General features: G+C 41.7%; 6 protein-coding genes across 10 annotated transcripts in view; 4 read left to right on the top strand and 2 right to left on the bottom strand.

Moving 5' to 3' along the window:
* Nucleotides 1–5,230, top strand: part of LOC100895121 (histone H2B type 1-M) — a 35,577-nt gene extending 30,347 nt beyond the window's left edge. Inside the window, exon 5 of the transcript XR_013533616.1 lies at nucleotides 2,342–5,230. The gene's annotated coding sequence lies outside the window, so the exon portion shown is untranslated. The remainder of the gene's footprint in view (nucleotides 1–2,341) is intronic.
* LOC100397845 (histone H2A type 1-D) lies at nucleotides 1,009–1,517 on the bottom strand. Its single transcript, XM_002746139.6, has one exon. It carries the CDS (start codon nucleotides 1,465–1,467, stop codon nucleotides 1,075–1,077), a length of 393 nt encoding a protein of 130 aa, XP_002746185.1. The 5' UTR covers nucleotides 1,468–1,517; the 3' UTR covers nucleotides 1,009–1,074.
* LOC100397482 (histone H2B type 1-C/E/F/G/I) lies at nucleotides 1,740–2,753 on the top strand. Its single transcript, XM_008993830.5, has one exon. It carries the CDS (start codon nucleotides 1,776–1,778, stop codon nucleotides 2,154–2,156), a length of 381 nt encoding a protein of 126 aa, XP_008992078.1. The 5' UTR covers nucleotides 1,740–1,775; the 3' UTR covers nucleotides 2,157–2,753.
* Nucleotides 5,231–8,367: 3,137 nt separating the features above from the next.
* The window catches only part of LOC128931908 (histone H2A type 1-H-like), a 46,872-nt gene continuing 27,542 nt past the window's right edge, over nucleotides 8,368–27,697 (top strand). Inside the window, exons 1-4 of one of the 2 annotated variants that reach the window (XM_078368153.1) lie at nucleotides 8,368–8,836; nucleotides 21,386–21,799; nucleotides 26,462–26,600; nucleotides 27,016–27,338. In XM_078368153.1, coding sequence (XP_078224279.1) covers nucleotides 21,415–21,799; nucleotides 26,462–26,481 — 405 coding nt within the window. In that variant the 5' untranslated portion in view covers nucleotides 8,368–8,836; nucleotides 21,386–21,414 and the 3' untranslated portion in view covers nucleotides 26,482–26,600; nucleotides 27,016–27,338. The remainder of the gene's footprint in view (nucleotides 8,837–21,385; nucleotides 21,800–26,461; nucleotides 26,601–27,015; nucleotides 27,339–27,697) is intronic. The other variant, XM_078368154.1, reaches the window with a different exon arrangement.
* Nucleotides 8,368–27,697, top strand: part of LOC144582001 (histone H4) — a 46,872-nt gene continuing 27,542 nt past the window's right edge. For 2 of the 4 annotated variants that reach the window (XM_078368145.1, XM_078368147.1), the window contains exons 1-2: nucleotides 8,368–8,836; nucleotides 26,462–26,600. In XM_078368145.1, coding sequence (XP_078224271.1) covers nucleotides 8,403–8,714 — 312 coding nt within the window. In that variant the 5' untranslated portion in view covers nucleotides 8,368–8,402 and the 3' untranslated portion in view covers nucleotides 8,715–8,836; nucleotides 26,462–26,600. Of the gene's footprint in view, nucleotides 8,837–21,385; nucleotides 21,924–26,461; nucleotides 27,339–27,697 lie in introns of those variants that run through there. The other 2 variants (XM_078368144.1, XM_078368148.1) reach the window with 2 other exon arrangements.
* On the bottom strand, nucleotides 19,968–21,132 carry LOC100396744 (histone H2B type 1-C/E/F/G/I). Its single transcript, XM_008993832.5, has one exon. It carries the CDS (start codon nucleotides 21,088–21,090, stop codon nucleotides 20,710–20,712), a length of 381 nt encoding a protein of 126 aa, XP_008992080.1. The 5' UTR covers nucleotides 21,091–21,132; the 3' UTR covers nucleotides 19,968–20,709.

Here is a 27,697-nt window from a genome sequence, read left to right as displayed (position 1 = left end):
ATTGGTGGAGACGCCCACTCCCGAACAGAATCTGTCTGTAGACCAACTATTAACTTTCTTCCGTCCGTTCCTTTTAACTGCTGGTGTTTTCAACCTTTATCTCTGTGCCATCTTCATCACTTTTATTTCAGACTTTCCTTGATTTTCCTCCACAAAATTTTAACTAGCTACTGGGATAACATATCTTGACAATTTTTTTTAAATGTTGGCGCCTGAAACTGTTTTTTGATCAGTGTTTTCAAAAGACGCGCGCTAGTTGTGATTGGCCAAGTGATTTTTTTACTCTGTTTAGAAAGGCTAATTTAATGTTTCAATGTGTCTATTTAAACTTGGAGTGTGCAGAAGTTTTAAAGTAATTTATTCCAAATGCTCCAAGATTGTTAACTCAGAAGTAACAGTGTTTAAACCTGATGTTAATGTACAGGACCACAGATTTCACTAATATGACATCCTTCTACAAAAGCACTTTCACAGGTTCAGTTGGTATTTGTGTCATCTGCGTTAAAAAAAAAAAAAAGCCAAATTTATAAATGGCACGAAAAGGTAAGTGTACGCTTTTAATCAATGCTGAACGCTGTAAAGAAGCTCCACTTAAGGGCCATCGGATTCCAGGGGATGTAGGTTTGTATTATTTACAGTTAGTGTTAGCTAAGGTGAGTTGAACCTGGCACACAAAAAGCAGAAACAGACCCAAAAAATCCTTACAACTGCAAATGATTGTCTCAAAAATATTTCTGTAGCTTTAAGTCACTAGACAGGGTTTCACCATGTTGGTGAGACTAATCTCAAACTACTGACCTCCTGATTAGCACGCCTAGGTCTCCCCAAGTACTGGGGCTGGAGTCGCAGCGCCCGGCCAGTAGGCTTAAGCATTTTAATGTCAAGTTTAAAATGGATCGTTAATTTCATGACTGACAGTGTAAGGACACCCTCTTAGGTAGGTGAAAAAATTACTAAGGAAAACGGTAAGATACCTAACAGAACATGTGAGCCCTTTTAATGAATACATAGGTGGCTCTGAAAAGAGCCTTTGGTTAAGATTGTCTCCGAAAAGATCCAATAGGCGTGCTCGTTTTATTTGCCCTTGGCCTTGTGGTGGCTTTCGGTCTTCTTGGGCAGCAGCACCGCCTGGATGTTGGGGAGGACACCGCCTTGAGCAATTGTGACCTTGCCCAGCAGCTTGTTGAGCTCCTCGTCGTTGCGGATGGCCAGCTGCAGGTGGCGCGGGATGATGCGGGTCTTCTTGTTGTCGCGGGCCGCGTTGCCTGCCAGCTCCAGGATCTCAGCAGTCAGATACTCCAGCACCGCTGCCAGGTAGACCGGCGCGCCGGCCCCGACCCGCTCAGAGTAGTTCCCCTTGCGAAGCAGGCGATGTACGCGACCCACAGGGAACTGGAGGCCGGCCCGAGAAGAGCGAGTCTTAGCCTTAGCTCGGGCCTTTCCACCTTGCTTTCCACGTCCGGACATTTTGATACCTTGCCAAAGATGTACAGTAGCGGAAAAGAAAATGTGAAATTGAATTTTATTAGCAAGTGAGAAACTATTATACTTGTAGGTGGCATTGTAAATAATGCTGTTTCATTGGCTAAAACAATCAACCAATTGCGAAGAACGGTGAGAAACATCTAATTTGCATATCACAGAGCACCCAGAGACAATTTAGCCAATCAATGTCTACGTTTTTAAACACCAGTTTTGCATAGAAGCGCTACAAATATTACCAGCAGTAGAGGACACTTGTCATTTGTAGGTTGTCTACTAAGTGTTTCTCTATCATGCCGGAACCCGCTAAGTCCGCTCCCGCCCCGAAGAAGGGCTCCAAGAAGGCGGTGACCAAAGCGCAGAAGAAAGACGGCAAGAAGCGCAAGCGCAGCCGCAAGGAGAGCTACTCCGTGTACGTGTACAAGGTGCTGAAGCAGGTGCATCCCGACACCGGCATCTCCTCCAAGGCCATGGGCATCATGAACTCCTTCGTCAACGACATCTTTGAGCGCATCGCGGGCGAGGCTTCCCGCCTGGCGCATTACAACAAGCGCTCGACCATCACCTCCAGGGAGATCCAGACGGCCGTGCGCCTGCTGCTGCCTGGGGAGCTGGCCAAGCACGCCGTGTCGGAGGGCACCAAGGCCGTCACCAAGTACACCAGTTCTAAGTAGTTTTAAGGTCTTCATACGCAATCCCAAAGGCTCTTTTAAGAGCCACCCACTTTTTCAGTCATAGAGTTGTAATTACCTGCATAGTTTCTGTGTTTACCGAAAGGTTTGCTTTTATCGTTTTGTGTGGTTTGCTGGTGTGTGAGTCTATTGACTGATTGAACGCAAAATGCTGTGCTTAATTGCAGGTTACTGGTACGTGTTTGATCCCAAGTGCTGAATACAAGGTTAGCCCACTGTGCCGATATGCATATTTTTCTTAGTGTTGTGATGCGTCCCTTGTCAAATTGGTTTTATAAGAAGTGGAAAGAACTTTGGAAAGTAGGTAATAGTTATTTTGCTATTCTGTGAGTGAAAAAGTATTAATTCCAGTTTAGTCATTACAGCACTGGTGGATTTACCTGCTTAAGATAATTTAATTCTTCATAATACAAGGAAACCAACACAAATAATGGGCATGAAAATTGAGAAATACGAACACCGGTACCTGGATGCAACACGAACAATGAAAGTTTTTCTTGATTTAGCTTGGCCACTGGCAAAATGCCATTTGGGAGTAATGATTGGAAGTCCATGAAATAAACACCTCTAACCCTAAAATATGTTCTGGCAACTTTTTTCAGTTTGTGACTTTGTCCTTCAAGGTGGACATCACGTGTTCATTTTTATTCTAATTGGCAAAAGCTGCAATTTTTAAATGAAAAATAATTTGTCACTCTAGTTACAAGTCACAATTTTCTTATTTTATGTAATCATACAACAATACTGAAGTTTTACTGTATTCCTTGTAATTACAAACCCTAAGATCATAAACTTACAAATGGCATCTATTATAGAATAGAATTTTTACAAAATTTTTGTATTTTAAAAATACTAGAAATATTTTGTAAAACATATTCTTAGAATTTCAACCCAGTTAAGAAAAAGTATTCTATATTATTGCTTTCTTTCTTTTGTTTTTTTTTTTTGAGAGCGAGTTTTGCTATTGTTGCCAAGGCTGGAGTGAAATGACACCATCTCGGCTCACTGCAACTTTTGCCTTCCGGGTTCAAGCAATTTTTCTGTCTCAGCCTCCCCACTAGCTGAGACTACAGGCGTACCACCACGCCCAGCTGATTTTTATATTTTCAGTAGAGATAAGGTTTCTGTGTGTTGGCCAGGCTAGTCTCGAACTCCTGACCTCAGACTAGTCTCCAACTCCTGACCAAAAATGATCCAACTCCCTCAGACTCCCAAAGTGATGGGATTAATGGTGTGAGCCACTGCGCCTGGTCTGTAATTTTTTCAATTTCCCACTCCCTAACAAGCACATAAATGGACACAGAACGCAGTACATACAGAGCATATATAAACATTCAAATAAACAAAACCCAAGGCCGGGCATGGTGGCTCATGCCTGTAATCCCAGCACTTTGGGAGGCCGAGGCGGGTGGATCATGAGGTCAAGAGATCGAGACTATCCTGGTCAACATGGTGAAACCCAGTCTTTACTACAAATACAAAAAATTAGCTGGGCATGGTGGTGCATGCCTGTAATCCCAGCTACTCAGGAGGCTGAGGCAGGAGAATTGCCTGAACCCAGGAGGCGGAGGTTGCGGTGAGCCGAGATCGCGACATTGCACTCCAGCCTGGGTAACAAGAGCAAAACTCCATCTCAAAAAAAAAAAAAAACCCAAATGAAAACAATGAAAGCAGCAAGAAAAACCTAGAAAAACAAAAACTGAAAATACTAAATAGCTTCATGTGCAAATTGCAATTGGTATGGAGCCAATTTTTGCTTTCTGTCATTTCAAAAGTAAATATCTAAACTAAGGTCTACATCAGCTTTAATGGAATAGAACATCTTTCTGAAATTACATGCAAAAATGTGGCCATATCTGTTTCCCCTTCCCAGAACATAAATTACATACCTTTCTATCAGATTCTAAAAATACTGTGACATACTGCATTAAGCCGAAAAATGCTACCCCAGTGATGTTCACATCCTAATCCCTGAAATCTGAAAATTCTTGGAGTCTTTGTTGGGTTCTGTGACAAAGGGCAACTAAGGTTTAGGTGGAATTAAGGCCACTAATTGGCTGACCTTAAAGTAAGGAGATTATCTTGGATGTTACAAATGAACTCAATATAATCACAAAGATTCTTACAAATGGAAGAGAGAATTAGAATAGAGAACTAGAGATATGGCAGCAAGAGAAAGATTTGGCCATAGATTGCTGGCTTGAAAATGAAAGAAAAGGACCATGATAGAGTGGCATCTATGGTGTAGCAAGGCAAGGGAACAGATACCAGCTCTTTAGCTCTTTAGTTAATATAAGCCAACACCTTGATTCTTTTACTCAGTAATATCTGTGACTGAGTCCCAATTTTAAAAACTATATAATTATAAATTTATATCTTTTCATCATAAAATGTGATGTTTTCAAGCCAGCAATAGGAAACCAATATACCCATACAAGTTCAGGAGCTGAGTAATACATTAGCTAATGTTCTATTAAATTATAATTTTATATAAATGCAAATGTGTAAATATTATTAAAATTATTATAGAAGCATGTAAATTTTTCCTAAATATCACAGAGTAACCGAATTTTGATATTGCTGGGATTTTAACTGCAGCAATTTACACTTCCTTTTTGTTTAGTTTCTCCATATTTGATTTGGTTTTCACAGTAGAAATCCTATCGTCTTGGAGCACCACATTCTCCGCTCATTTGTAGTATTATTATTACTTCTTACTATAATACATAATACTTCAGAAACCTTGCAGTTATGTTCTAAATATGAGATTGATGAAAAAATTACTTCACAATGTGTAGAAATAACTTGATGAAAAAAATACTCTAAAATGTTTATTTTTATTGTAGTTATTGCATTTGTTTTCACAAAAATGGCAATACAGTTAATGTTAGCAATGTTATCACTTTAAAGGGAAGGAGCAAAGAGTGTGAAAAACAGTTCATTTATATATTAGAATTCAAATTCCAACCACAATTTTTATTGTATTTCCAACCATAATTTTTTGATGCTATGCTCTTTCATATATGTCTTAATAAACTTAGTTGTACATTTTGAAATAATTAGAAGAGTATAACTGGATTGTCTAACACAAAGCATGAATGTGTGTGGGAATGGATACCCCATTTCCCATGATGTAATTATTTCACACGGCATGCCTGTATCAAAATATCTCATGTACCACATAAATAGATAACACCTACTATACACCCACAAAAATTAAATATTAAAAAACAGTTTTTTAAGACGTCTAGATGGGGCCGGGCGCGGTGGCTCACTCGTATAATCCCAGTACGTTGGAAGGCCAAGGGTGGTAGAATACTTGAGGCCAGGTGTTCAAGACCAATCTGGCCAACATAGCCGAACCCCATCTGTAATAAAAATACAAAAAATATGTGGCAAGTGTGGTGGTATGCACTTGTAGTCCTAGCTACTTGGGAGACTGAGGTAAGAGCATCTCTTGAGCCTGAGAGGTTGCAGTGAGCTGACATCATGCCTCCGTACTCTAGCCTGGGTGACAGAAGGAGACTCTGTCTCAAAAAATTAAAAACAAAATCCCTTGATTGATAGAATTTTAAAAAATCACCACTACGGATCTCTCTACTTTTACACAGATTACCTCCTTTCCTAGGCACTAGGCTACATCCATTTTCCTGGTGGATTCCTTATTAATTTTGAAGTGTCCTGAGTCAGTCAAAAAGTGTGGCTTACTTCCGCTAGGAGAGGAAAAGTGGGCCTATAAGGTGCAGTCAAATTTACTTCACTTCAGGCTCTTTCAATTAATTTTTTATACATATTTATTCCATGTGGGTTAGTGATATCACAAGTATAATATTACACACAGTGACAAACCCTCCCCACACTTAGCTTTTTGTAGTCAGGGAAAATGTTTTGTATGATCATCAAAGTCCCTGACGACAAAGAGGAAGCTCGGTTAGCTAATAAATTACAATGTAAAGTAGAAAAGGCCCTTTAAATTAAAGGATGCTCAGTGCCACATATCAGTCAATATCCAGTCAAGAAGACCAAAACAACTGTGTCATTTTTATAAAGATAAGTTAATAAAAGTTACACAGGTACTGAAAGACTGAAAAACAAAAGCATACATGGGTATTCCAGAGACAACTAACAGAATCAGGAGACAAATGAAGGAGGTGGCACAAAGAAAATGTGGCATTATTACAACCTAGAAGTTTGGAGGGCAGGCATGGGAAGATGGGGTTCAGAACTCTGTGAGATCAGGGTGAGGAGCGCACAGTGAAGATGATTCTGGGAGTGTAGGGGGAAAAGTTGGGAACTGGAAAAAATTGCTGAATAACACCGACAGGAACAGAGTTCTGTAACCTCTTTCCTTCTAGCATCTCCCATGTTCCCAATTTTCCCAGCCTCATGGCATCCAGATGGCAAAAAAAAAAAAAAAAACTTAGTAAATAAATGTGTGAAGGGGAAGTTTTCCTTTTGCCCTCTAAAGATTTGCTGAAAATCACTAACAAGAGGCAGATTATTTGGAAAAAGGGCATACAAATTAACTAACATGTATACAGGAGCCTTCAGACTGAAGACCCAAAGATACAGGTGAAATCATGCATTTTTATGCTTAGGTTCAAAGTATGGACAGCTGTGTAGAAATATGATTGGACACAAAGGGTATGAGCTATGCTAGACTAAGTGGAGAAACCCAACAAGGTCTGTCTGTCCAGATTCTTGGGATTTGTAGGCAGCATTCTCTCCCCGTGTGCATGGGATAGGACCCTCTCTGGAAACACAGTCTTATGACTTATAGTCAACCGAGGTAGGCCAGATAACTTCTTTATGTTCAGTTTATACACACTTACACACACACACACACACACAAACAGAAGGAAAATTGGAGGGGTTATTTTTTATGTTTTATGGCTAGCTTTGGGACTAATTTGGTTTATATGTTCCATCTGGGGGAGGAAGGAGTTCAGTTCCTACAGCTTCTGGGCAGAATCGGGAGAGAGAGGAAGGTGGAAGAAAGAGAAAAACATCACTGCTGAGGCCTTCGTTTTGCAGTACTGTTTTCTGAGTCTTAACGCCACTTTTTCTTCTAAAAGTCTGGGCAGTCACCTGTTTAATACCTAGGACTACACATTGCCAATTCTGTTGTGACAAAGGCTGCTACCAGCATCAAAGAGAAAAGTAAGAATAGAGAAGTAAATAACACACCAGTGAATTACTGTTTTTTTTGTTGTTGTTGTTGTTGTTTGTTTCTTTGTCTTGTTTTGTTTTTCTGAGAGTCTTGCTCTGTCGCCCAGGCTGCACTGCAGCGGTGCGATCTTATCTCACTGCAACCTCCCTGGTTCATGCATTTCTCCTACCTCAGCCTCCTGAGGAGCTAGGATTACAGGTGAGCAGAAGCACGCAAGCAATTTTGTTTTTAGCTTTTTATATATATATATATATTTTTAGTATAGACGGTGTTTCATTTTGGCCAGAGGTCTCGAACTCCTGACCTCCTGATCCTCCCGCCCTGGCCTCCCAGAGTGCTGAGATTACAGGCGAGAGTTACCGCACCCGGCTGAGTTACAGTGTTGACATTTGCGAGTTAGCTACATATTTAAATAAGAATTATAAATTCCAATAAACAATGAAGGTAGAAAAAGAAGCCGGAAATGGAACACAGGTCTCCACAGCGAGGACCAGAATTCCTCAATCGAATCACTAATATACATGCTTTTCTCTTTGGGAAGAAAACTATTTTGGTCAGATTTTCCGTGGCTTGACGGTGAAGAGGGTGCGGTCTTGCAGTTTTCAAACACTTCCTAAGGGGGTTTCGATCACCAAGAGAGCAAGCAGTAGAAATGTGACCGGGGCGGGAGGGGGACAAAGCTGAACATAAGGGAGACTGCTCCAGTTCACCTTGTGACAGCGGAGACTCGGATTCAAACATCCTAGAGGATCCCAAGCAGCAAATGAGATTAACTTAAACATGTTAATCTACTTAATCTCATTTAGTTGTTAAAACAGCCCTAAATTTCCTCTTTGGGGATGCAACACTTGCACAGACGCCTTCACGGAGTGCTGACAGAGACTGTAGCGTTGGTGACGTTATGCCGGTCTGGGCTGAGGGGTGGGGCCAGCAGGCGGTACCAAAGTTCCCGGATGCGCGTGTTCAGTTTCCTATTAGGTCCGCATTCTGGGCATATAAAGGTACCGCCTTCGCCTGCCCTTCAGCTTTTTCCAATCTCTTTCCTTGTTGTAGTCGCCATGTCTGGTCGCGGCAAAGGTGGAAAAGGCCTGGGTAAAGGTGGCGCCAAGCGTCACCGTAAGGTCCTGCGAGACAACATCCAGGGCATTACGAAGCCGGCCATCCGGCGCCTTGCTCGTCGCGGCGGCGTCAAGCGCATTTCTGGCCTCATCTATGAGGAGACCCGCGGGGTTCTGAAGGTGTTTCTGGAGAACGTGATCCGTGACGCGGTCACTTACACGGAGCACGCCAAGCGCAAGACCGTGACCGCGATGGACGTGGTGTACGCGCTGAAGCGGCAGGGACGCACTCTGTACGGCTTCGGCGGCTAAGGCTCCCGGTCAGACGCCTCAACACCGCGACTCCCCAAACCAAAGGCCCTTTTCAGGGCCGCCCACACCTTCCCGTAAAAGAGCTAGTGACTTCTCCGGTAACCGCTCGTTCTTGTAACCAGGTACGTGTGCGTTGGCTGTTCGTTTTTCTGTGTGTGTGTGTGTGTGTGTCCCAAAACATTAAGTTACAGCGCAGGATTTTTTGGGCTACGGTCCGTCATGATTGCAGTGGGTACGTTAGCTGTAGCCTTTTCACCAGGTGGTCACGCCTTATGTGCCCTGCAGAGACTAGAGTAGCGGTGTCTCAACTCCGATTCCCTTATCGCTTTTAAGTACTTAACTACATGGTTCTCCAGAGGAAGTTGGCAAACTTCTACGTAGCCGCTCAAGATGGCGGACAGCGAGGAACAAAGCCGCGCTCGGCCATGCGCCGGACTCGCGACCTATCGCAATGAATTGTTTCGGTGAGGAGCGCAACCCTTAAGTACTTCGTTTAAGAACCAAAGTTTCTGGTGTGCAGCAGCCTTGGGCAAATAAGCTCTCGTGAGACCCTGCAAGTATGTATTTTGGTTTATTAAATTGAAGCCAGCCCAATTGTCCCTCATTAGTCCTAATGTCTGCCGTTTATTCAATAAACAAATTGGACCCGCTTTAAACCTTGCAGTTTGAAATTGAACATTTTTCTCATAGCCAAATATTTAGGAACGCGTACTTGCCTTAGGCAAGGAACTGAAACTCAGCAGATCGCGGCGTGATTGCTTCCTTATGCTTCCCAGATTCCTGTTTTCTTGCTCTTCCCTTACATAAACGACCCAATTTTGGTCGGGCAGAAGGATTTGTAATTTCCTCTCCTAAGCGGCGGCGCTGGGTTAAAGCCTTACTTCCTCTAAAATAATTGACATTCTCTGGAGAGCAGCGGGACCTAGACTGAACCCCGGAGGTAACGAAGACATTTAAAAAATAGGATGTTATTTTAGTGAACAACAGTATAGAAACATCACTTAATAGCAAAGATGGCTTTTATAGCATACATACGCCTTCAGGACGCTATACCCCAAATTCCTGCGTCTACAGTACCCCCACATGATGAGTCGAATGGCTAGCAGAAAAAAATGGATTGGTTATCCTAGTGTTATTAATTACCACATGGTTTTTTCCTGTAAGCTGAAACCGACTGCTAGAAAGCGTTGTAGAAATAACTATAGTTAAAATATTTTCCAACGGATTCTGATTGACCAGCCAAAAACCCCTTTCCCCTGCTCTGCACTCGCCACTACTGCAATTACAGAGCCAGTTTTATCGGTATTCGTTATTGGTAAGTGGACATAGACCCCCAGCCAGTTTCAACCAGCTTGTAGAGACTCCGCGAGTTGTCTTTGTGCCCTACAGTTCGCCTTTTGACACAGCTGAATTCCACCTCATTTTAATGCTCAAAATTCTCCCCATAGTTAATATGAAATGTATGTTACATGTTTTCCCAAAGTACAACTGCCTGACTTTCCTCATGAATATTCATAAATTTTCCCAACCCTACTCAACTTGCATGTAAGATTGACTCTGTAAGGCATATATATATTCCAGCACCCCTTCGCTGCCGCGGAGTGCTCACCCCATCCTGGGATTGCTTCTCCCTCTGAAAATAAAGGCTTTATTACTTCCTCCTTGATCTCATGGTCTTTGGTTCACAGAGGACATGTACTCAAAACATCCCAGTTATGCCCTGAATGTCTTAGAGATGTGGTTTGTTCATAGAAGGATCCAGCCGTAACTGGTTGTGTCTCCATTATTCTTATATAAAACAGGCTCCTCTCCCCTACTTTACCATTTTTGGACATTGATTTGTTGGAGACCAGACTTACAGAATGGTAGTGGGTTTTTGTTTGTTTTGTATTGGCTTGATTCTTAGTCATTTTACTTGGCTTCTCTAGTTTTTATGTCCTGTTAAGTACAAGTGACTTCTAGACTTCCATACATTTAATTGAAATCAGCTTAATATGCCTGTCAGGAACAGTTTATAGATTCAATGTATAAACTACTGCACTGAAAGGTGCATGATATCTGGTTCATTTAAACTCAAGGTGTAGAAAAATCACTGGTTTAGCTTAGGCACAGTGGCTCATGCCTCTAATCCCACGGCTTTGGGAGGAGGAAGAGGGCTGATCACCTGAGGTAAGGAGTTTAAGAGTAGCCTGGCCAACACGGTGAAAACCTGACTCTGCTTAAAATACAAAAATTAGCTGGGTGCAGTGGCCAGCACATGTAATCCCAGCTACTGGGAGGCTGGGGCAGGAGAATCGCTTGAACTAGGGAGGCAGAGGTTGTGAGCCAAAGTGGCACCACTGCACTCCAGCCTGGGCAACAGAGAAACACTGCCAAGAAAAAAAAAAAATCGCTTGTTTACAGTGATAATTCCATTGAAAATCAGATTTGTCTTCTAGCCAGCAACTAATCTTTAGGGTGATAGTTTGGTATCAGGAAAATAAATGGAGGTATTTTAAATGTCATTTTTAAAAAGTGTGAACTCATGTATGAAAACAATATGTTATTGGAGCTAAGGCAGTGGTTTGAGCAGAAAAACTTACATGAGGATGTTAATGTAACAACAGCAACAAAAAGGTGCACATAGTATGTGCCACGCTTTGTTCTATGCTCTGGGAATTAGATCAGTGAATGACAAAGAATAAAACAATGTGTCTATGTTCATGGAATTTATATTTATTGGAGGGGGTACACAAGTAACGCATAGTCTGTCAGAGTGCTATCTATTATGAGGATCACTGAAGCAGGAAAAGTCATTGCATGTGGTGGGGACAGGTGATATTTTAATGGTATGTTCTTGGAAATTTTTACTCATAAAGTGATAGAGAAAAAAATACACCGAGAAAGTGAGAGTATTCCAAATAGAAGACCAAGTAGGAAAGACTGGGAGGTAACAAGCAGGTATTGTGGCTGGAAAAAGGGGGAGGGGTGAGGCAGACAAGGGAAGGCAGGACAAGGGACACTTAACACTTCTTTACATGCTGTGCTGACTGCAGTGGCAACAACCTCCATAACCTGGCAGCCGCTGAAGCTTCCACTGGTAAAACCAACCAATCAGACATAAAAGAAATAGAACACTCTAATCACAAACATCCTGGCCATCAGCATATGGACTTTCCAAAAAACTTTCCCCAAATGAACATGCACTATAGGATCTTAGAGTATCCTAACCTAACTTTTGCTTCATGTTAATGGTAAAAATCACACCCTTGGATGGAGATTTAAGATGTCAATTAGACCTGAGACACAGGAAGAAGCATGACAAGGGACTGCAAAGGTGCAACCAACAGTCCACCCCAAGCATACCATGATGTCACCTGGAAGAAGCCCTGAGAAAAACAACCTAAACTAGCTCCCTTTCGACTAGCCAGCTGATAGTTTTCTTCTGGTTGCTGTCTTCTTTTCTGCTCAAGCCAAAAGATGTAATAAACTGCCTTGCTCAAATCATCTTAGATTATTGGTTGATTTCTATTATCTGGGGGTCAAGAACCCACTGCCAGTATCGGAGAGTGTGCAAAGGAAAACCAAATAAGATCTGTGAGGTAAATGGAGGCGAGTCTCTATATGGTCTTGTAGATGAGTGTGACTACTCTTTTACTCTGTGTGAGGTGGAAGCCACTGTAAGCTTTTGAGCAGAGAACTGATATATCATACCTATACATATATATATATACATATACATATATTGAGACAGTTTCGCTCATGTTGCTCAGACTGGAGTGCAGTGGCGCAGTCTCAGCTCACTGCAACCTCTGCTTCCCAGGTTCAAGCAATTCTCCTGCCTCAGCCTCCCGAGTAGCTGGGACTACATGCTCATGCCGCCATGCCTGGCTAATTTTTTGAGCTTTATTAGTAGAGAAGGCCCCGTTTTCAAGCGATTCTCCTGCCTCAGCCTCCTGAGTAGCTGGGACTACCGGCACCTGCCACCATGCCTGGCTAATTTTTTGCATATTTAGTAGAGATAGGCTTTCACTGTGTTAGCAAGTATGGTCTTGATTTCCTGACCTCATGATCTGCCTGCCTCGGCCTTACAAAGTGCTGGTATTACAGGCATGAGCAACCACACCCAGTCTGCTTTATACTTTTTAATGAGCTATCCAGATGCTTATGAAGAATAAATTGTAATGGTACCAGGGTAGGAGCGTGGAGACCATTTAGGAGGGTACTGCAGGGAGGCAGTTGAGATCGCGTGGCTTGGACCATGTGTTAGTGGTAGAGGCTGTGAAAAGTGGTTGGATGCTACATAGATTTTGAAGTCAGAGTGATAGTTTTTTTCTGAGCTACTGAATGTGTGGAGTATGAAAGACAGACAAAATGAATGATTAAAACAAACCTGGAAACATAATTCATAGTTATCAAAGCATAATTGCCATAAGAATAAAAAAGCCACAAGATAAGTTTAAAGCTCTTAAGAAAGAAGGTAAATAATAAAGAGAAACAGTTCAAGGACTGAGCTTCTGGTCAAAGAAGTAAAGAATGTTTGTTTTGTATTCATGATGTGAAATCCTAACTTACAGTTTTATGAGTCCTTTCTTTAGTATTTTCCTTTTCTCCTGTAATTTTCAGAATAAGCAGTGAATATTATCCCCATTTTACAGATGTGGAAAAATGCCCTTAGTAATAATAGTGCAGTAACATTGGAATCCTCAATCAAATCTATTAAAGTTAGAGTCATATGTTGAGTTTTTCCAAAACACACACAGTCTTAGCGCATATTTTGGAACATTTGAGTCCCCTGCTGGAGTTCTAGGTGTTCACAGGCATCATGAAACCTGTTTGTGGATTCGGCTCCAGAGCTCTGTCTGATGCTGCCTTTTCTCTTCCCTTATCTCTGCCACTTCCAATCACTCTGAGAAGATGGACCTGGAGAATGAAAATCTCCATGTGATTCTTTCCAGCTGACATTTCCTTGTTGCTGTGGAGACACTATACACATATTTATGTTGTGAACACTAGATGACCAGTCCATACTCCATACTCAGAGACCCGGCTACTTACTTGTACTCCAGACTCAGACCCTGCTGTTTACTTGACATCACTAATTGCCCAATTAATGTGTACTTCCAATTTCAACAGAATTTCATTATTTCTGTCAAAATATCTCATCTCACCACCTTGAAATTGGTGAATGGCATTTCTGCTCTTCTAGTTGAAATCATTTTTGTCTTTTTCTTTCACATCCTACGTAACAATCCATCAGTAAGTTCTATGAGCACTTCCTTGAACTCGCAAGCAGAATCCAACCATTTCTCATTCCCACTGCTGCTGTGATCAAGCCACTGCCGTCTCCTACCTTTATTATTGCAGCACACTTATCCCCTGGTTCTCCCAGAGGAATGCCAATAAAGGGCATTTCAGATCACGTTACTTCTCTGCTAAAAACCCTCCAATGACTCTCATGTCACTTAAATACCCAAGGTCCTTTCAGTGGGTTACAGGCCTCACTGATCTTCGTTACATCTTCGACCTCAAATCCCTCTACTCTTCCTCTGCTTCCAAGCCAACTCCACTAGTTCCTGGAACTTGCTAGAAGTACTCATCACTCTCAGGAACTATGTACTACTGATGGTTCCCCTTGCCTGGTCCACTTCGCTTTTAGGTCTCTGTAGGTGTTTCCTCACTTCCTTCAGGCTTGTGTTCAAATATCACAGTCTTCCTGAGGCGACCTTAACAACACCGTTTAGCATTACAATCCTTCCTCACTACCTCCCTGATCATTTTTATCCTGCCCTTGAGGAGTTTCTAGTCTATTTGGGCAGTGAAAACATGGCCCCATGGGAAAGCAGAGCAGGAATTACATACTAGATAGAATGTCAAAAAAGTGGCTGGACATGGTGGCTCACGCCTGTAATCTCAGCAATTTAGGCCAATGTGGGTGGATCACATGAGATCAGCAGTTCAAGACCAGCCTGAATAACATGGTGAAACCCTGTCTCTACTAAAATACAAAGTTAGATAAAGGCACATGCCTGTTATCCCAGTTATCTGGAAGGCTGAGGCAGGAGAATTGGCTGAACTCAGGAGGCAGACGCTAAAGTGAGCAGAGATCACACCATTCCACTCCAGCCTTGGCAGCAAGAGCAAGACTCCATCTCAAACCAAAAAAGAAAACAGAATGTCAGAAAGGAGCATCAATAATGTTAGTATTGAAAGTGATGGTTGATGCTTAGACAAGTGGCTTTGTGCCAGATTTGGAAGCCTGCTAGGCCAATGAAAGGATTGTGGACTTTATTCTAAACAACAGCGAACCCCACAAAATCCCTTTCCTCACCGCGCAACTGTTTCGATTATGTGAAACAATTCTCATATCTTTTACAAAACTAGTTCTTGCACTGAGCATATTGAACTCAAATTATGTGTTTATCTGAATAAGTGCCTGGATGAATGGATATGAACAAAATAAAAATCTAAATGAATTTACAGTTGATAAAATGAAATACTTCAGTGTACATGTGAAGAATCTCTACAAAACAAGTCTTTCGGGTAGGCATACAGTGGCTGATGCCTGTAATCCCAGCACGTTTTTGCGGATCACCTCAGGTAAATAGTTTGACGCCAGCCTGGCCAACATGCTGAAACCCCATGTCTACTAAAAATACAAAAATTAGCCAGGCATGGTGGCGCACACCTGCAGTCCCAGCTACTCAGGAGGCTGAGTCAGGAAAATCATTTGAACCCAGGAGGTGCAGGTTGCAGTGAGCCAAGATTGCGCCACTGCACTCCAGCTTGGAGAATTCTGTCTTTAAAAAAAAAAAAAAAGAAAAAAGAAAGAAGTCCTACGTAGTAGCAGAGATTTTTATTAAGTCCCAACTCTTTTTTGAGCATTTACAAACATTTCGAGTATAAAGGGAGATTTCCTTTTCCATAACCAAATTTATATAAGCAATATTTCACAATTTATGTAAGTTCTTTTTATAGTAATTGGAGTGATTTTTCCACAAACATATTTGTAAATTATTGTTTCTTTATTTGCTTTGAAGTTTGTACCTCTAGATACATTTAAAAATGTATCAAATCAATATACAAGTTACAGAGAATGTGACAGCCAAGCTTGAACAAAACTGGCAATCAGATATATTTGTTATATCTGTTACATTATCAAGAACTGCTTTGACCTCATCTCTCATTCTTGGGGTCCGGCATGTCTGCGGGGGGGCTGCCGACCTGCGGGAGTCCCTGAGACTGCCAATGTAGATGTCTCCTTCAACCTGAGGGAGAGAGTGCGCGGAAGTGAAAGAAAATAGAAAAGTGGAGTCTGGAGGTCTGCGTAAATTATGGTTAAAACACAGCAAGTTTATTCTTGTGGGTTACAGCTTTTATACCTTTTTTCTTGTTACATTTACTTTATCTCAGCAGGAAAGGGGCAAACTGAAAGGAAATAGAAACTCCATAAAAATAGTTATCAGGGGCTTGTGATAACTGCTCACAAAGCAGTTTAAGGGGGCTTGTGATAATAGTTTACAAAGCAGTTTATGTTTTTCAAAGATACACAGTGCAAGCAAACAATGGTGCCCTTAAGGTGGCTTGTTAATCCTGTTTTCCATCAGGAGGTAGAACAAAGGCTTAGCTCCAGGGAAAATATGGGCAGGGGTCTCTTGTCCCTCTTAGGCATCTCAATTGTAGCAAGTTTATTGCTTACACAGAGACTGATGGGGACATGAAAGCAGACAGCACAATGTCCTCATAAACTGCAGACCTTTGCATTCTGGTTTTGCTTCTGTGACTCAGCCCACGGCCTTTGTCTCAGCTCGACAGCCCTCAAGACAGGGGAGTGCAGATAGGTCCAGCAGCCAAGATGGGGCGAGTCACGCTAACTGTCTAAAGCCCTTGGCGTGAACACCGCACATCTCATCTTCCTGCTACTGCCTCCAGCGGTAACCATGACCCTAAATTATGTCGCTTTCTTGCCTTAATGCCCCTTGTTCCTCTGGTCCTTAGTCATTTTGCAGTTTTTAAATTAACTTTCCCATTTGATCCTCTTTGAAGTCATTAGGCCATTATTTCACAAACATGAACATGTGCTCAGACACAGATTACTAGGTGGTTCACAAATAATTCTTAGTCTATTTTTTTCTGTTTTTTCCTTTTATGATAGAATAGTCTCTTATTTTTCAATTTTCTTAGTAAGTGTATTTAAAAATTTATTCTATTCATTTATTTGTATTGCATAGCTTGATAGCTAGTACATAGTTGGTACTCAATAATTACTACTAGAATATGTAGTGTTCGCGCCAAGGGCTCGAGACAACTAGTTGACTCATCCCAGTTTGGCTGCTAGACCTGTGCATTTCCCCACCTTGAGGGCTGTCGAGTGAGACAAAGGGCCGTGAGCTGAGTCACTGAAGCAACAACAGAATGCAAGGCAAAGGTCTACGGTTTATGAGGACATTGTCCTGTCTGCTTCCATGTCCCCTCAGTCTCTGTGTAAGCAATAAACTTACTGCAATTGAGATGCCTGAGAGGAGCAGAGACCCCTGCCCATATTTTCCCTGGAGCCAAGCCTTTGTTTTAGCTCCTGGTGAAAAACAGGTTTAACCAGCCACCTTAAGGGCGCCATTGTATCTTTGAAATGTAAAATCTTTGAAATGTAAACTACTATCACAAGCCCCCTTAAACTGCTTTCTAAGTGGATATCACAAGCCCCTGATAACTATTTTTTATGGAGTTTCTATTTCCTTTCTGTTTACCCTTTTCTTTCTACTGAGATTAAGTAAATGTAACAAGAAAAAAGTATAAACTCTGTAACCCACAAGAATAAAATCGCGGTGGCTGTCACTGTGGCTCGCTGTGGCTGCTGCTGTGCTGCCCAGCCCTCCAGACTCTACATTTCTATATTCTTTCTCTTCTGTGCACTCTCTCTCTCAGGTTGAACGAGACATCTACGTTGGCGGTCTCGGGGACTCCCGCTGGTCGGTAGCCCCCCGGCAGACGTGCTGGACCCCGACAAGAATAAATTACCTTTTCTTAACATAGGGCAGGGAGACCTGGAGAGGAAAGGGCCTAAAGGGAGTTTCCTATTTCTTAACCACACCATTGAGAGTTTTGGAGACAAATACAGAAAGTTCTCTTCAGAGGAGCTGTCTCTTGCACCAAAAAGAACGTAACAGCACTGTTAATGTTTTGGCATTGACCCTTCTAGTCACTTTTTTTACTTACAACTGTATTATGTATGTATGTGTGTGTGTGTGTGTGTGTGATGTAATATAAATAAGAATACACTATTTGGCAACTTGGATTTACCCCATATAATGCCATAAACATATTTTGTGTTGTTTATTTTTTAAACATTATTTTTAATGGCTGCATCATATTTCATTAGGGCTAAAACCTAGTGTTAGGCAAAGTCCTACTCTTCAACATGAATATTCCAGTTTTTAGCTACAGTAAACAAAAATATGGACAATATTAACATGAAATTAGAAGATAAGACTCAATAAGACTATATATTTTTAAATATGTGCAGAAAAGAAAAGGGAGTACTCTGGAATTAAGACTATATCTCAAACTTGGATGAGTAAATGAAGCTGAGTAGAGTGTAATAAGGTCTGTCTTGGTTGTGCTGAGTACGAGATGCCTTTGAAATACTTATTTCCTGTACTATTTAGAAGCCTAATAACCATGATTTTTGATACGGGCTGAATTTACCTGTCCCAGACCACAATTTGAATGTTGAAGTCCAGTATCAACTGCCTGAACATGTGACTTTATTCGGAAATTAGGTCTTTAAAGGTATAAAATGAGGTTCTAGGGGTGGGTCCTAACTAACCTGACTGGTGTCCTCAGCAGAGGATATTAAAACACAGACCACACACAGAGGAAAGAGAAGGGAGGGGAAAACTCAAGGAGAGTGGCCTCAGAAAAAATCAATCCTGCTCACTAGGTTGATCTTGAACTTTTGTAGTCTTCAGAAATGTGACAGAATTGATTTCTTTAAGCCACAGAGTCTTTAGTAGTTTTTTTTTTTTTTTTTTCTTTTTTGGCAGCCCTAGCAAACACACTTCTCAAACATTTTCATTCTGGCATTACTTTTCTCCACCTCTTTTCCATGTTATAATGGCTTCTGTACTCCACAAAGACAAACACAGGAAACACAGATGCACACCCACCCCTAGTGTATGTTGTAGGGGAGGAAAGAGCTTTTCCTTTTACCAATCTTATGATCATTGGCTGGGGCCCTGAAACAAAATACACATTTAATATAAAGTTTTATATAACACAAGGAAATAAAGACCTGCAGAAGGGGTTAAACTTGATGTTTTTACACTAGGTTTGACAAAGAGTAGAGAGTCATGCAGAAATATAAGACAAAAATAATACGAGCAATAAACAAGAACTCTAGCCAGGTCTATTTGTTCAGATCCACCTGATACTCTGCAAGACTCACACGAGGGTCTTACAACCTGTTTCAGAGGAAGGTCATAAGGACATTCCTGTCCATGTTGTTCTACTGTTCCTTAGAATATTCAGTATGTCAAGGTGCCATATTTGGAATACTATGTTGTTTTCAGAAGCCTAAGATTGCTGATGGAGTAGTGACTCTTTTTTTTTTTTTGTCCTAGTTAAGAAAATTGGCTAATGAGTATAAACCCAAGGTTTTTATTTACTTTTAGTACTTTTTGTTTGGTTGGTTTTGAGACGGACTTCGCTCTAATTTCCCAGGCTGGAGTGAAACAGCACGATCTCGGCTCTTTACAACGTCCGTCTCCCGGTACAAGCGATTCTCCTGTCTCAGCCTCCCTAGTAGCTGGAAATACAGGTTTGCGCCACCACACCTGGCTAAGTTGGTCAGGCTTTTTTTCGAACTCGATCTCAAGTGATCCACCCGCCTCCGTCTCCCAAACTGCTGGAATTACAGGCGTAAACCACTGCGCCCAGCCAGAACGAGATGTTTTTTTTTGAGCGGGTGTCTTGCTCTGTTGCCCAGGCTGGAGTGCAGTGGCGCGGTTTCGGCTCATTGCAACCTCTGCCTCCCGGGCTCAAGGGATTCTCCCGTCTCAGCTCAGTTGTTAGACTACTGACGGTTAGTCTCAGCTTCCCAACTAACTGGGACTACAGGCGCCTACCACCACACCCGGCTAATTTTTTTTTTTTTTTTCCAGTAGAGACAGTTTCACTGTTAGCCAGGATGATCTCGATTTCCTGACCCCGTTATCCGCTGGCCTTGGCCTCCCAAAGTACTGGGATTACAGGCGTGAGCCACCGTGCCCGTCTTAAAATGAGATTTTTTAGCTCAATACTCATGGTATTCCCTCCACAACAGAGTCCCCAATAATGCTCAGAAAAGTCAAACTTGTCGGGTGATCACCAGGGACCCAAAGACTACACATTTTCTACCCCTTCCGATGTCGCGCAGACTGGAATGCAGTGCCGCGTTCACGTCTTCCTGCAGCCTCTACCTACCAAGTAACTGATGGTACAGAGGCAAGCCGTCATACCCGGTTACTTTTACTTTTTGCAGAGAAGAGTTCTATGTTGCTCAGGATAACCCTAACTCCTGGGCTGAAGCGAAGGTCAAGCATCGACCTCCCAAAGTGCTAGGATTACAGGACCTTCAGCAAGCAAACACAATCTCCTGATGAACTTTTTTTAGCTGAAATCTCACTCTTCTCACCCAGGATGGAATGCAATGGTGAGACCTCCCCTCACTGCAAACTCCGCCTCCTGCGTTAAATCAATTCTTCCTCCCTCAATCCCTCCAAAACCAGTAGCTCTGAATACAGAGGCCGATCAACAGACCCGTCTCATTTTTGTAATTGTAGCAGAGACGGGGTTTTACCCTGTTGGTCAAGATGGCCTTGGTCACTCGACTCTTGGTCAAGCATGCCTAACTTTAGGCGATCCGCCCGTCTCAGCCGCAAAAATGTCTTAACAGTGGAATTTAGCATTAAAGCTCCATATTTGATATTTGAGTGGCTCTTAAAAGAGCCTTTGGGTTTGAAAGTGCCTATGCAGGCATTTACTTGGAGCTGGTGTACTTAGTGACGGCCTTGGTGCCCTCCGACACGGCGTGCTTGGCCAGCTCCCCAGGCAGCAGCAGGCGCACGGCCGTCTGGATCTCCCTGGAGGTGATGGTCGAGCGCTTGTTGTAATGCGCCAGGCGGGAAGCCTCGCCCGCGATGCGCTCGAAGATGTCGTTGACGAAGGAGTTCATGATGCCCATGGCCTTGGAGGAGATGCCGGTGTCGGGGTGCACCTGCTTCAGCACCTTGTACACGTACACGGAGTAGCTCTCCTTGCGGCTGCGCTTGCGCTTCTTGCCGTCCTTCTTCTGCGCCTTGGTCACCGCCTTCTTGGAGCCCTTCTTCGGGGCGGGAGCGGACTTCGCTGGCTCAGGCATGTTGTCAGAAAACAAGAACAATTAGAAAAGACACATTTAAGTAATCGCTCGTGTCTAGAGGCTCTCCTTTTATAGACCCTTTATGCAAATAGAGAATTGACAATATCCAGCTCTGATTGGCCAGTATAGTATGACGCAAATATTTAAAGTAGCTTTCACCTTATTTCCTTTCCAATTGGTTGGCTTGTCTAATAATAACTTTAACCAATCAAACTGCGCCGTTTACAAGTCTACCCATGACTATAATTAGCTTCTTATTCCTCCTTCGAGCATATTTTCTTTCTTTATTCTGTAGGTTGTTGCCTCTTGTGTTAGGAAGCCGCAATGTCTGGACGTGGAAAGCAAGGCGGCAAAGCCCGGGCAAAAGCTAAAACGCGTTCTTCCAGGGCTGGGCTTCAGTTTCCCGTTGGCCGTGTGCACCGTCTGCTCCGCAAAGGGAACTACTCGGAACGAGTCGGGGCTGGCGCGCCAGTGTACCTGGCGGCAGTGTTGGAGTATCTGACTGCAGAGATCTTGGAACTCGCTGGCAACGCGGCTCGCGACAACAAGAAAACCCGCATCATCCCGCGCCACCTGCAGCTGGCTATCCGCAACGACGAAGAGCTTAATAAGCTTCTAGGTCGCGTGACTATCGCACAGGGCGGTGTCCTGCCCAACATCCAAGCTGTACTGCTGCCTAAGAAAACGGAGAGTCACCATAAGGCCAAGGGCAAGTAAAATGATTACTAGTCAAATCCATCAGTGATCCCGAGTCCCTGAAACCAAAGGCTCTTTTCAGAGCCACCCACATTTTCCGTAAAGCGCTGGAATACACGTGGTTCTTGAAACCTAAATGATTAACGCTGTGTTAATTCTAGAAACATTTCTAATATCAATGACACGTTCAAATTTATTTAAAAATAAATTCTTGTTTACTGTTTTGTCAGTTCATAGTTAAAATGTTTGCTAACATTTTACGCACGAAATTATCTTAAAAGCAAAAATGCGTTTTATAAAGGTACACAATACAATTCGAATTGTGTCTGTTCCACTGAAGAGAAATTTGCATCACAAAGTCCATTATTATATTTAGACACATATCCAAATTTGTTAAACACAGGCTGTTTCTTAAGGTCCACTTGTCAGAACAGACTAAAATTTAATGCAGAAATGAGAGAACAAAGAAGGATAGCCGCCCACTAGCATTTCAGGGCGGGTTTTTTTAAGTTTCAAAGATGACAACATTCTCGCTGGGCGCGGTGGCTCTAAGCTGTGATCCCAGCACTTTGGTATGCCAAGGCACACGGATCACAAGGTCAGGAGTTCGAGACTAGCCTGGCCAACATGATGAAACCATGTCTCTACTAAAAACATGGGCGGACCACAGGTCTGGAGTTCGAGACCAGCATGGCCAACATAATAAAACCCCATCTCTACTAAAAATACAAAAATTAGCCAGGTGTGATTGCAGGCATCTGTAGTCCCAGCTACTTCGGAGGCTAAGGCAGGAGAATCACTTGAAACCGAAATTATTTGCATCGGCAGACAAAAAGATCTAAGAAGTAACTTCAACAAGTTTGATACCTTTAATCAATAGTCAATGTTGAGATGGTGAAAGTACATTTCCATGCAAACTTTGTATAAACTTTAAATTTTTTATAGTAGGACACATTAGGGCCCTTCCCTTTTCTCCTACTGACAAGTCTTGCGAGTTTTCTTAAACTAAATTTCCACTTAAAAAATTATAAAAATATAGCAATTACAAGATTAATATCTATGAAGTCCCATAGTATAAAACCTTGACATCCTTTACTGAGTAATCAGATTGGGGCTCGGAAACAGTACTACAAAATGAAGGCCAAAGAATCTACCTCAAAAGCAAAATTTTTTTGTGTCTCCTGCCCTCCTGTGTCTGAGTACCATTCTCCTCTGAGGCCAGATATAAAAACTAGAATTCCTCTTTCCCAGTGTGACTCATCACAGCCAGAATCCTTTTTCCTCAAAGCCATCCATAAAAACTAAAAATATTACTCTCATTTCCCCTCTACCTTTCTGTGTAAAAACTGGCCACAGAGAAATTATCTGACCTACCTAGTTTACTTGCAAGTCCTAAGACCCCATTCCAGAGGTGGTGCTGCCACATACCAAGAAGGAAGGAGCGCACGTTCAAAGAGATGAGGAATGGAATAAAAATTCTAAGTCCCTTCGACAGAATAATATGTACCCTCCTTTGGCTAAAAGACCTCAAAAGTTTAAATTCTCAGCCACAACAAGATGGAGGCTGGTCGCGTTCTGTTTGTTTCTACTCCTCTTTCCCTTTCTAATTGCTGCTGGATTTTCTCAAAGTCTGATTTGAGGGAATAAAACGCCAGAAAGCCCCTTCCCCACTTTATCTGACCCTTTCCATCCTCCTCAAATGTGTTCCAGACAAGACAGGTATTAAGGACCATAGAGTTTCTTGATACATGACTGCAGGTCCCCAACAGGTTGTGACCAGTCTCCTAATAAGACAGATCATGGACTTCTGCCCTACATTTCAGTTTTATGTATAGGACCTAATTATGACTCATTTACATGTTAAATCTCCACCCCAAAGTGATCATGGACATATGTTACATACACAAACACCTAACACCCATGTGCTTGGGTCTTATTCATAAATAATCATAGCTCCTCCTATAACCTATTAAATATTTATACTTGGCCAACATATTCCTCCAAACTTACTGTTTTATCCCTCCCTCCTTCCCTCCAAGTGCCTGTCTCTCAGCAAAGCAAGTAGGGTACTACTTAGCCTGTCAGAATGGTCACCTTGCAGACTGCAATCCTTTATGAGAAATAGAGCTATCCTTTCCAAATGTATGAACCTTGTCATTCTTCAGTTGACAGAGGGGAAGAATCTAGACAGACAGGCCTTGCTGGGTTACATCATACCCTTTTTGTCCAGTCAGATTTCTACAAGGTCCATACGTTGTTGAACCTAAGCATAAATGTGGACAATTTTTACTGTATCTTAATATCTTCATTCTGAAGGCTCCCTTGAACACAGTAATACATTTGTGTAACTGTTCTCCAATTAATCGGCCTTTTGCAAGCTAATCTTTTAGCAAACCTTCAGAGCTCCCCTTGGCTCGTATAAAATAATCAACACTTTAACTTTTTTATTATTTTTAGACTTCAAAGTAATTTACCTGATGTTATCTGAGTCCTTCTTGGTGTTTACATAGCTTCCAGGAATAGCAAATTATTTTCTGAACTTTCTTCTTTTCATGAAATGGCATTGTGCTCCCAGTGATTCCTCTTCTTTTTTAAAACACCAGAATGTACATTCTATTACATGTACATAGAAAGTTAAGTTTTGGGGACACTAATTCCTTTAAGAATTAGCAGTTGTAGGTTTTTGTACAAAACATGTTTTTTTCAAAAACATAATATCAGGAAAAATATTCCTATAACACTTCTTTTTTCCTGTCTTTCTTTTCTTTTTTTTTTTTCCTCTCATTTTTGAGTCTTGCTCTGTTACCCAAACTGGGGTGCAGTGTTGCAGTTATGGCTCACTGCATCATCAAATTTCTATCCTCAAGCAACCCTCCTACTGCAGCCCCTGGATCACTGGCATTATAGGCCTGAGCCACTGTGCCTGGCTAACAGAATTTCAAATAGTGTCCACTTACTGATAGTTTGCCATGGAAAAATTCAAATGTCAATAATTTTGCTAGTTGCTCACCTCTTCTTGCTTCAATAAGTAATGGTTTAGCAAGACCCCTTAGTTCCCTAACACAATTGTAAAGATATACAGATATAGATGTAGATATAAATAAAGATACTGTTTTGTTGTAGATTAAGTCCAGATGCTATAATTGGGTTCACAGAAATATATTGAAAATCCACACTATTTCAAAGCCTATGCTGTCAAGATTTGGTAAAGAATCAAGAAATAGAGAAGAGAAATGGATGATCCTGGCACAATGCTAGATATAAAGAATAATGCAAGCCACAACCAGGTTCAGTGGCTCATGCATGTAATCACAGCACTATGGGAGGCCAAGGTGGGCAGATCACCTGCAGTCTGGAGTTCAATATCAGCCTGGCCAAAATGGTGAAACCCCGTCTCTAATAAAAATACAAAAATTAGCTGGGCATGGTGGCTCCTGCCTGTAATCCCAGCTACTTCGGTGGGTAAGGTAGAATTGCTTGAACCGAGTCCCAGGAGGCGGAGGTTGCTGTGAGCGTGGATCACGAAACAGCAGTCCAGCTTGGGCTACAGAGAGACTCCATCTCAAATAAAAAAGAATAATGCAAGTCACATATGTAATTTTGAATTGTTGAGTAAGCACATTTGAAACACATAATAAGAAGGAGGTAAAGTAATAAGTATATTTAGCCCAAAATACAAAATCATTATTTCAAAATATAGTCAATATAAAATCAATATTAATGCAAGATTTCACATTCTTTTTATGTCTTCTAAATATGATTGACGTTCTATTCAATTTGGCATTACATTTTTGTGGGAAATAACTGGATTTTCATTTTGATTTCATAAAGTTCAGTGCTAAAAAATTAAATTCTAATATCTGATTGTTCAAAACATATCTAACATTTTTCAGTAACTGGAGTATTAGCTTTTAAATGAAATTAATTAAACTTAGGTAAAATAAAAATTCAGGTTGGGCCAGGTGGCTCATGCCTGTAATCCCAACACTTTGGGAGATCAGAGCAGACAGATTACTTAACAAAGCTGGATACCAGCCAGGCCAACATGGCGAAACCTCCTCTCTACTAAAACCTCCTCTCTTACATTTTAAAAACTTAGCTGGGTGTAATGGTGAGCATCTGAAATTCCAGCTACTGTGGAGACTGAGCCAGGGAAATTGCTTTAACCAGAAAGGTGGCGGTTAGACTAAGCTGAGATCTCGCCACTGCACTCCATCCTGTGTGACAAGGCAAACCTCCTTCTAAAAAAAAAAACAGAGTCCTCAGCTTCAACAGCCACATATCAAATGCTTAGTGGTCACAAGCTGTTTTCGACGATTTAATTACACAATGCAGATCCTGCCTTAAATTGTGTTTAGGTATGGAGATGGAGATAGAGATAGAAACTACTAATGAATACTAGTGGGCTGGTAAGTTCTTATGTAATCTTGTAAATTTTGCAGTGACTTCTAAAATCAAAGGTTTACACATAGTTAGAGATGAGGATTATGAAAGGAACTTAAGGTAGGTTCAGATGGCAAAACACCGGATTGACAAATTTAAGAACACTGGAAAAGAAATCAAACTATGGGGGCATAAAGATGGAATTTCTCACTGTCTTGAACCTTTGACCTAAAGTTTATCTTTTGATTTTGGAAACGTTTTTTTCATGTAGATATTAACATTCTAATTCTAGAAATGAAGAAACTAAAATGAACATGAGAAAACAGAATTTCACAAAACAGGTCTTGGGCCTCGGAAGATGAAATATATGGAGTGTGAAGAGGAAAAGCAACGGGGGCATAGCTCTCATTAACAAACAGCCCAGCCCACAGGTACGTGATCATATTGTACAAAAGGATTTCAGTTCTTTTCCTGCTCCCTATAAAACCATTTTGCCAATATGTCTACGCGTTTTACCTTGATTTAGTGTACAGAATTTTCCTTTTCTGAAAGAGAAAAGCAAGGGACCCTCACATGAGTCCCTTGCTTTTGAAATGTGAGATTGAAATTGAGTCCCTTTGAAATGTGATTGAAACGCATGACAATGAGTAAATTCGGTCTTGATTTGCCCACGAGTCCTAATATAATTCAAATTTGCTAAATAGACACTAATTTGAAAGGTGCAATTGTATCAATCCTGTGGTTAACGGCATTTTTATGAATGCCTTAAAATAGGGCAGGTTTTTAACAGATTTCAGAGAATGAGCAGGCAGTCACAAAGCATTTTTTGTCTCCTCGCCCCTCCAGCTTGTAGACATCCGCGAGCATTTGTGGGCAGAGATGAATTTGGTTTGGCCGTCTCCCCTCCCCGGAGGGCGAGGGCTCCAAGGAATCCTTGAAGTCAATCGCCTTGGACTATATGCCAGCGTCATTGCGGACCTGCCTCGACACCTTACGAAATAGCTTTCCAATAAGAAAGAAACCCTATTGAAAACAAAAACAAAAGAAAACTAGACCGTTCAACAGTCACGCATGCGCACTATCCCCTTCCGAAATTTATAGTACGCTTATACAAACGCGAACCTGTAAATCTAAACTCTGCCTGGAGCGAAGTAGCCAATAGCTTAAAGGTGTGTAACTTAAGAATTGACAAACTGCTCTTGTTATTGGCTTAAAAAAGAACATCTTGCAGGGACTCCGATAGGTTGATTTACAATACCATGTTAGGCTACAGTATCATTCCCTAAGTATCTTTTCCAGTAAACCGATTTTCATTTTCAAAGTAATTGAGAACTGTTGAGTTTGTAAGCGAAAACCAAGTTAAGTAGTCCTGTTTTGTTTGGGTTTCTTTTTTTTTTTTTTGGTGAGTGCAGTACCTACAAAAGTTCTGTTGGGTGTGTGTTAAATTGTTCAGCGCAACTCAGCTCTCTCCCGCAGGAATCCGGAGAAGCTGCGCCATTGTTGTCTTATAAAAAAACAACCTTCTGGG

Source organism: Callithrix jacchus, chromosome 4 (assembly GCF_049354715.1).
Source record: "Callithrix jacchus isolate 240 chromosome 4, calJac240_pri, whole genome shotgun sequence".
NCBI classification, from domain to species: domain Eukaryota; kingdom Metazoa; phylum Chordata; class Mammalia; order Primates; family Cebidae; genus Callithrix; species Callithrix jacchus.
This window is presented reverse-complemented; position numbering and strand designations above follow the sequence as displayed.

Excerpts from the sequence above, each read along its gene's own strand:
- LOC100397845 (XM_002746139.6), bottom strand. The coding sequence starts at position 1,467 with ATGTCCGGACGTGGAAAGCAAGGTGGAAAGGCCCGAGCTAAGGCTAAG.
- LOC100397482 (XM_008993830.5), top strand. The coding sequence starts at position 1,776 with ATGCCGGAACCCGCTAAGTCCGCTCCCGCCCCGAAGAAGGGCTCCAAG.
- LOC100396744 (XM_008993832.5), bottom strand. The coding sequence starts at position 21,090 with ATGCCTGAGCCAGCGAAGTCCGCTCCCGCCCCGAAGAAGGGCTCCAAG.